The sequence below is a fragment of the Cariama cristata genome, unplaced genomic scaffold, assembly GCF_000690535.1.
Source record: "Cariama cristata isolate BGI_N322 unplaced genomic scaffold, ASM69053v1 scaffold18538, whole genome shotgun sequence".
NCBI classification, from domain to species: domain Eukaryota; kingdom Metazoa; phylum Chordata; class Aves; order Cariamiformes; family Cariamidae; genus Cariama; species Cariama cristata.
The window spans coordinates 1643-10764 of NW_009631880.1; the positions used below are offsets into that span (position 1 = coordinate 1643).

Consider the following 9122-nt stretch of genomic DNA (forward strand, 5'->3'; position numbering starts at 1 on the left):
CCCTCGCTCCACCGCACCAACGGCAAAGCCGGCCAGGTCGTATTCTCCGGGTGGATACATGCCTGGCATTTCAGCAGTTTCTCCTCCTGTGGGAACCAAAAAAAAAAAAAAGAAAGGGGGTGTTGGAAAACCAATGGGACCAATAGGCATGCAATTTTTCAAAGTTTTAAACTCACAAGGCATTAACAGAGTAGGGTTTTTAAATTAGATAAACCAACATTAATAATAATTAAAAAGATGTTTGTCACAGGCCCTTCAATTGAACAAACAATAGCAAATTGGGAAAGAACACTCTGACAACCAGTATCAAATTGCTGTGCATTCGCATTTTAAAATCAAAGCACATATTTAGTGCTTCATAGTTCCAAATTTCTGCAAGGTTTCATATTCTCCATGAAACACCTGTAAGAGAGACAAGAAATTCATACAAGGACAGCAAAGGAACAACATAGCTCTCAGTCTCACTTGCCTTCATAAAGATTTTGTATACAGTGCTACCCTGCCTGCTGCTCCTGCCCACAACCTGGCCATCGTTATCAAGCCAACTCTGAACATCTAAGGTTTATAAACTGTTTGGGGAGAAAAGAGGGCTTTTCCTACCCATCCAGGCAGATGAACGGTTGTCTAGGCTATTACCTTACATCCTGACGATTAGAACATCCTCGTGCTTTGTCCCGAGGACCATGTTTTATCTGGCTGATCTCATTCAGAGTGCAGTCTGAAAAGGTGATTTTCCTTGCAGAAAGGCAAGGTGTCTACATTACATTGCTATAACCAACTTTAAAATCAAAGTTCGTTTCCTTAGATACATCCGTTTAAATCTGTATTTAACAACGTTTGTGCAAAACCAAGCAGAGAGATAAGCCCTTCAGTACCTCGCTACCAAGTGGTGTGATGAGCCGAAGGTGGCTGAGCTGAATATTCAGCTATTGCAGAAATGCAAGGTAGGAATTTAGGAACATGCTTCAAACAAGACTTTTATGAGATGACACTACACAAAGACAGATCTACATGCTATGTGCATGCCCAGTGAAATGAATGTGTGAAGTTGGAGCTCAAACTGAAATTTATTTCAGTGACCCAGGCTACAGAAAAGCATTTCCTCTTCAGGTTCATCTCTGTCTCTTCCTTTCTGAGAGTGCCAGCAATTTGGAGAACAAACCATGGTGGTTTTATTTAGGAGTTCAGTCTTATTTTTATATTAGCACAAAAAGATACTTGCTAACCCATTTACAATTTTGAGACATTGTTCTCTGGTAATAAATTTACAACATCCAAAGCCCTTTGTAATTTTAAAGTCTCCCAATTGGAAACAAAATCTTGAAATTTCAGTAAGTAATTTCCTAGCAAGATTTCACATAACATGTACTGATGCTGAAGTATGAATGGTTTGATTATATTTGATAAACTGAGACAACACCTTAAGACAAATATAAAGCTGACTAACAGTTCATGCAGAAAAAAATTAAACCAGAACATAAATAGCCTCTTGTTCGAAGCTTGTAAGCTACCTCATAATGACACACCCTCACTTAGAAAAGACTTTTGGTAGTAACTTTCTTAAAGAATTGGAAAAAAGGAGAGAATTGCTGTATTACCAATTATAAAGTGGTACCTAAAGACAGACATTTAAACTGTCATTTTTAGTCTCAAATTAAAGGTCTTTTGTAAAAAATCATGGTAATTCTCCACATCTGTTTTTATAAAAAAAGAAGGAAAAACAAGAACTACGTGAGGAAACTGAACTTTCTGAGTTTCACTGCTTTAAGATTTAACCCTGTGTTGTACTCTATTTATAAAGACTTATACAAAAGAATGTATTTTTCACTGACCTAGAACTATTTTTATTGAGTTGAACAGTGTTAAAGCTGTATTTTTTAAGATTCAAGAAGTGAAATATTGTGTAATTTTCATGGGTAACTAGATTACTGTATACCAGAATACACACATAATTTGTTAGTAAAATGTATTATGTACTTGTATTACAGGGCTGAAAAGGAAAATGTTTAAATTTGAGTCTTAACATCTTGGAATACACTCATTTTGGTGAAATATATCTTCAGCAAGTCTTCAGCAGACAAATAATTTTGCTATTAGTTTTGTAGCTAACAAAACCTGGTTTCTTTTATGTTTCTGTCTTGTGGTTAACGTCCGTGTCTTAAGTAGTGAGCTCCAGCTGAAGCTTTTGTTCCATTCCTAAGGACATTCTCGGGCTTTCTAGTTTTACGAAGCTTGTGGGAACATAGTAGCTGTGAGATCTCTTAAATTTCCTGTCAAATTTGGTTAAAATCAGCCAAGAGGCTCAGAGGATAATATGTACGCACACAGGGACATCTGCATGCACAGAAACACATATAAATCTTGTTTGTACCGGAAAACTTGAGGATTTCCTTTAGGATAAAGGATAAAAATAAACAAACCTATTAGGCATCTTTTAAAATTTACTTGAAAAATACAAAGAATTAAAATACATGAATTGTTAGTTTTCTAGATAGCTGTTATAGTTAAAAAGTTAAATGAAAAGATACGAATAAGAAAATTTATATGCAACTTCCTGAGCTAATGGCAACATTTGTAGAGTACTGTCTCCTTCCAGTGGGTAGAGATAATGTTCTCTGAAAGCAAAGACAACCGACGCTTTGGGTTTTTTTCACTCCTCTAAGATTCTTCAATAGAGTAGGAAAACAAACACATTAAAACCAATTATAAAGATATTGCATAAGATTTTTCATATCCTTCAGAGAAGAGTGTTCATACCCAAAAGGGCACATCCTGCTTTTTTGCAAGCTTCAGCTATTCCTGCAATGACACCGTGAGCCACTTCAACGTCAAGTTTGCCACAGGCAAAATAGTCAAGGAAGAAGAGAGGTTCCGCTCCTTGAGCCAAGATGTCATTGACACACATGGCAACCAGGTCCTGACCTATGGTGTCATGCTTCTTACACACTTGTGCAATCTGCGAAACACAGCAAGAGAACCTGTTGGTTAGCTTTGAGAAACCGAAACACAAGCCGAGAGTCCGCAATGGAAGGGGATCGAAATCATGCTGTTCCTCTAGATGCTTTTTAAGGAGCAGCTTCACTTATTATCATCTCTGTGAGCCTCTCCTAACATTTCATTTTAGGAATTGTTACTTGCTTAACTGGCAAGTACAAAACGGCACTTTACGGAAGGACACTGAACTGGAAAGGGTTTCACTGCAGTTTGCATAAACACAGTAGCAACCATATAATTAAATGTTTCTGCCCATGAGTAATCTTTTGGAGGGTGGAGATTCTACCTTAATGAAATGGAGTCCCTGATTACATACTTAGTATTAAAAATGAGTTATTTTAAGCATCATTTCAAGTATGGCTATTTGCATGCCAGAAGTTAAACGTATATTTAAATCTTTAGCCTGAAGGAGGGCAATTTCCTTTTTCATTCCCTTTTTAGAAGGACAAATAGGTATTTTTAAAAGGCAAATGACATTTTCTGTTAAAACATTTTCCCTTCTGCGCTATTTTCCTTCCTTTACATGGATTTTCACATTACCTTGAGTTTTGTGCCAACACCATCAGTTCCAGATACCAAGATAGGATCTTCGTAACCAGCTGCTTTCAAATCAAAGAGGCCAGCAAATCCTCCAAGTTCTGCATTGCAGCCTGCCATCCAGAAAACAGGAGAAAATAGTAAATTTTTACTTTCATAGGTTCCTCTGGGATTTCCAACACAATTCTCTCTGATGTTTGTCAACATGACTTTGCTTTGTCACCAGAAAACTTTTCTCTGACTTTTAGAGCCTCTTCATCGAGGCACAGGAGCTCGTAATCTTCTTAAGTTTGCTTTGTTTTTTTTCTTCGTTATTATCTAAGGCTAAAAATCCAAAACTTTGTGACTGAGCATTCAATAATTTCTGTGACTGATATATTTCACCCTTGCTCTTAGTATTTTTCTGAAAAACAGAAAAGGAATTGTGGTAACAGATTGAAGCACACTGCTTCCTGGGAAAAGATGGTAACTAGGCATTTTCCAACTGAAATTTCTTTGAGTATACTGCTACTTACAGTATACTAAGACTTCTTGTTCCTAAGGCTGGTTATGACAGGTATTTATGGTAACCTTAAAACTAAAATTGGTTAAATCCTAAGAGTGACACAAACATGAGTAGAAAATACTATGAATGCTAAGAAATGACCAGTTGTACTAGTCTGTGTGTATGTCTCTATATTTTTCTCTTTTTGTACATCTGATGTTATTTGAAGGTTCTCAGTTAATTTGAAGTAATAGGGTTATTTCATAAATGAATGTTATTTTAAATCTGTCAAAAGAATTACAAGGACTTGCTAGAGCAAGATGTGCCTGAGCTTCTGGTTTAACCAAGCACATCCATGTCTCTCTCAGGTAATAGATAGTATCTCTCTGAGGAATTCTACATCTTGCACACCCTTCTACACATTCACCTACAAAAATTGTATAGTTCACTGTGCAAGAAATAATAATCCATGTAATCAAATAGCACTAAATGGCAGGATTTGTTCTTGCATTTATTGTTCTAGAGTGCTAACTGTATTCTCTAACATGCGTGACATTCAGGAGATACAGTTTAGAGTCATTTTGGGACAAAAATCTGTAAATGTAATGAAGTACGTCTTGAAGAAATCACAGGCATTTGCTTACCGCAGATATTTCTTGAGTAATCTAGCAACACGCAGAACACATAAATATGAGCTTTTGTGTCAAGATCAAGATCAAACGATAAGCCTCATTGCCATGAACTGACTGAAACAGGAATAGAAGGTTCAAGCCTTACCTGACCTTGACGTGGCTGCAGCCAAGGGTTTAATTTTCTGAACCAAAGTATTCCCTGCTGCAATGTCTACCCCACTGTTTTTGTAAGTCAGGCCTCTGAAAGAATGTTAAAAAAAAATGATAGGGCAATTGATTACTAAATTCACAAACATACGTTTTAAAAGAGTATTTACTTCTTTACATCATTGCATCACTAAGGGGATTAATCATTCAGAATCCGATTCTGCTGTCAAGTACCACCACTTTCCCACTTGAACAGTAACTTTGCTCATAGGAAATGATTTCTGCGTATTGCAGTATTCATTTCAGGCAGGTTCAATGGTTCAAAGGTTAATATTTTTGCTGCTTGGAACCTGCCCTCACACATACACCTGAAAATAGGGAGTATTATACCAAAGAAACAAAACTTGATGGATTTGCACCACAGGCATTCTGCCATAAGCAGTATTTACATAGCTCCAGATATCTTGAAGACAGCATCAGAGCATCGGTATCATACGCTGTCCAGCCAAATACCAAGATAAAACCCAAACAAACAAAAAACCCCAACAATAAGGTAAAATAGATGGAATAATGGATCTATTTTGCAAGGTTTGAATTCCTGATCCAGATACGGAGGTGTCAGTAGTATAGTTCCTATGCTCAAAACACAACATATACAAAAACGTACTGCTAAATCAGAACACCTCAGCACCGTGCAGGATCAAGCTCCAGTTAGCTTTCTGAAACAGAAGTATCACATAAATCAATAGTCCTCTACGATACTTCAGGTTTTACAACTGCAACTTAAAGGTTGCCTCTCCGTATCACCTGGAATGATACCACCACAGAACCACCTCTTTTTTACTTAAATGGACTTTCTATTAAAGTACATATTTTCAAGTTTATTTAAGAAGACAGAAGTTCCTGAGGTCCATTTTAGCAATCTAAAAAGAAATATCCATAAGCTCTGGGTGCCTTTTTTTTTTTATACACAGCCATACAACAGAGAAAATACACTTAGTACAAACTAGTATATGTAACTTGTCTGTCCATACGACTGACTGGAGACATTAAATACCACCCCATGTTTACAGAGGGACCTTTTAGTTTTGGAGGTAGTGAGTTTAATGACTTCTAATTACTAGTTGTACCAAAGGTATCTCACACCAGTTAAGCAATTGTTATTTCTATGCATGAACCAGTAACGTGAACCAGGCTACCTGGTACATCCCTATTTTAGGTTCATACCTATTTTAGCTCTCTTATTGATGTGATTCAGTATTAAGTTTAAATTCCAAGGGTGAAACACACTGTTGATTACCAAGGACAAATACAACAAAACAACCGGCCAAAGACCAGTGCTACCAAGAAAATACAAAGGTATCTGCATTCACATCATATCACTGCTCAAAAATTTGCAAGAGGAAAATAATTATAAGAAGCAACCTGTGAATAAGACTGAAGGAAATACTAGCCCGCAATAACAAGAGACCAAAGTCAGGCCCTTTCAATCTGAACACGATAAATATTCGCCATATTTCCATCTTATTTTTAAAAGCATGGTATCTAGTTTGAATCTTTAAATGCATCTTTTAATTCTTTAAATTTTCTTGAAACGTTTTGTATTAAATAAATATTCTGGATATTTTCACAAAGTGAAATGCATAGAACTTAATCCTGCGAAGCTGCCAAGAGGAGGTGCGTCCCCAACTCTACAGAGCCAACCATCACCCGTCCTTAACTGTCTGCAACACAGAGTCCAAAGTGAAATGTGCCTGGCTGCCTGTTCTTCCAGTTTTATGATATCCGAACAAAAGTGTGTGCACACTCAAGGACAGTGAAACAGGCACTGACTGTAAGCAGTTCCCAGGAGTTTCCTTCATAATCTGGGGACACTCCAGTCAAGAAACTTGCTGGCTATATCCTATGAACTCAGTGTTTTAGAGAACTATTCATTAAAGTACCTTCTTCTTTGCCTCACACACTGACCTGATTCTTTCCTCCTATAATACAAACACCAATTACACATTTTCACATAAATTTCTCCAAAGATGCACAGTACTTGAGAGAGAAAGAAGACTAAATACGAACACCCTTGTTCATTTAGTAAGTTTATTGACCATAATTTTACAATACACTCATCAGTATACACTGTCAGCAAAAATGGAACTCTTACTAATATGCTACATAGACTACAAAATAACCTATTATCAAAAGTTGTGTTTTGAGCTAATTGGAGCATAGGCAGGCAGATATACTTCATATTAGATAAAAATGAGTCTAAAAACCTGCAAGAAGCTCTCAATAACATTAGAGAGACAGTAGGACACACCGCTTTAAAAAAAAACCCACACCCTTATCATCTCAAGACTGTTAAACCAAATACTGTGAAAATAAAAGGAGCGATAAATCCTACCCACGTTGTTAGCCAGCTATTCTGTTAAATGCATATCCCAACAAGGTAGGAGTTTCAAGATCATTTGAAATGTTTCTAAAAACTCTAAAATGAACCAACAAAATAGCTCAAACTTTGTTCATATATACATTTCATTATATTAATATTAGACTTATGGACAATACAAATCTAGAGCAAAAGCTATGATTTAAAGCCCAAGAACCTGAAGTTCACCTTCCCTAAAATAGATACAACAGACAGCAACAGCCCAAGTTTTTCCTATGTGCTTGTCACTGTAGTTTAATTCAGGCTTGGGAGAACAAGAATATGGATGAGAGAACCATCAAAAAGACTTTCTTTCCTTGGCTGGTCTTGCGTAGACTGCTTACAAGGATAGTAGTTAAAACTTATCTAGAGTTAGACATAATATCAACATCAGTTTATTAATGTGAACTAGTGGTATCTTTAAGACCCTTTTACACCAGTTATTTCCATTTCAAGCCTTTCAAATATCTACCTGGATTGTCTCAGGAAAGCTATAGCCCGATAACCAATGTCCTTTCTATAAATGGCACCTTTGAAGTGTATGGCTGCTACTCCTTTGTTAGCTTCTTGCAGTGCTGTCATTAGATCCTCTTTAATAGCAGTTACTGTAAGGACTCTTCCTCCACTAGTCACCACCTTGCCATCCTTCAGGGCTGTGCCTGCATGGAACACCTCCAATCCTAGTTGCTTAGCCTTAGAAAGTCCTGTGATTGTTTTAGGAAAATAAATGCAGAAAAATCAATTAATTAGAACATTCTCTATTAAATTACAAATGAACAGATATTCAGCATTTATTGACTGTGTCTAGACACCACAACTGAATTCAGTGTGATCATGCTGGGAAATAGGAATAAATTTGTAAAAACTACATTTTGGGGAGAGACAAATCTGTTACTTGTAAGCTCAGAGACACAGAAAAAGGTATTTAGCTGAAACATCTGCACACAACATATAATTCCAGCTGGATTTTATACTTCACTGACATAGAGACCACAAAACATATCAGCATCCACACCATGTTGATGGTCAGTAATCAGCCCAGAACTACTTTACTGTAACACATATTAAAGAAATGCTACAGAACTTAACAATATAGCATGGAGAATTGAAAATGCCGCGGTGCATTACCAATAAACTTTTGATGATGGAACAGCTGCTCCTAGAAGCTATGCTAAGGCACATGGAGGACAGGGACATGATTCAAGACAGCCAGCATGGCTACACCGAGGGCAAGTCCTGCGTGACCAACCTGGTGGACTTCTATGATGGAGTGACTGCATCAGTGGACAAGAGAAGAGCTACAGACATCATCTATCTGGACTTTTGTAAGGCCTTTGGCATGGTCCCCCACAACATCCTTCTCTCTAAATTGGAGACACATGGATTTGATGTGTGGACTGTTCAGTGGATAAGGAATTGGTTGGATGGTCGCATCAAGAGGGTAGTGGTCAATGGCTCAATGTCCAGATGGAGACTGGTGAAAAGTGGTATCCCTCAGGGGTCCATACTGGGACCAGCACTGTTTAATATCTTCATCAGTGACATAGACAGCGGGATGGAGCGCACCCTCAGCAAATTTGCAGACGATACCAAGCTGAGTGGTGCAGTTGACACATCTGAGGCATGGGATGCCACCCAGAGGGACCTGCAGAAACTTGAGAAGTGGGGCTGTGTGAATCACATGAGCTTCAACAAGGCCAAGTGCAAGGTCCTGGGTCGGGGCAATTCAAAGCACAAATACAGGCTGGAGGATGATGTGATGAAGAACAGCCCCATGGAGAAGGACTTGGGGGTACTGGTAGATGAAAAGCTCAACACGACCCGGCCACATGCGCTGGCAGGCCAGAAAGCCAACCGTGTCCTGGGCTGCATCCAAAGCAGCGTGGCCAGCAGGGCAAGGGGGGGGAGT

General features: G+C 38.0%; 1 protein-coding gene across 1 annotated transcript in view; it reads right to left on the bottom strand.

Annotated features, from left to right (window-relative positions):
- Nucleotides 1-7391: 7391 nt before the first annotated feature.
- The window catches only part of LOC104166278 (trifunctional purine biosynthetic protein adenosine-3), a 14022-nt gene continuing 12291 nt past the window's right edge, over nucleotides 7392-9122 (bottom strand). Inside the window, exon 10 of the mRNA XM_009706152.1 lies at nucleotides 7392-7917. Coding sequence (XP_009704454.1) covers nucleotides 7682-7917 — 236 coding nt within the window. The 3' untranslated portion in view covers nucleotides 7392-7681. The remainder of the gene's footprint in view (nucleotides 7918-9122) is intronic.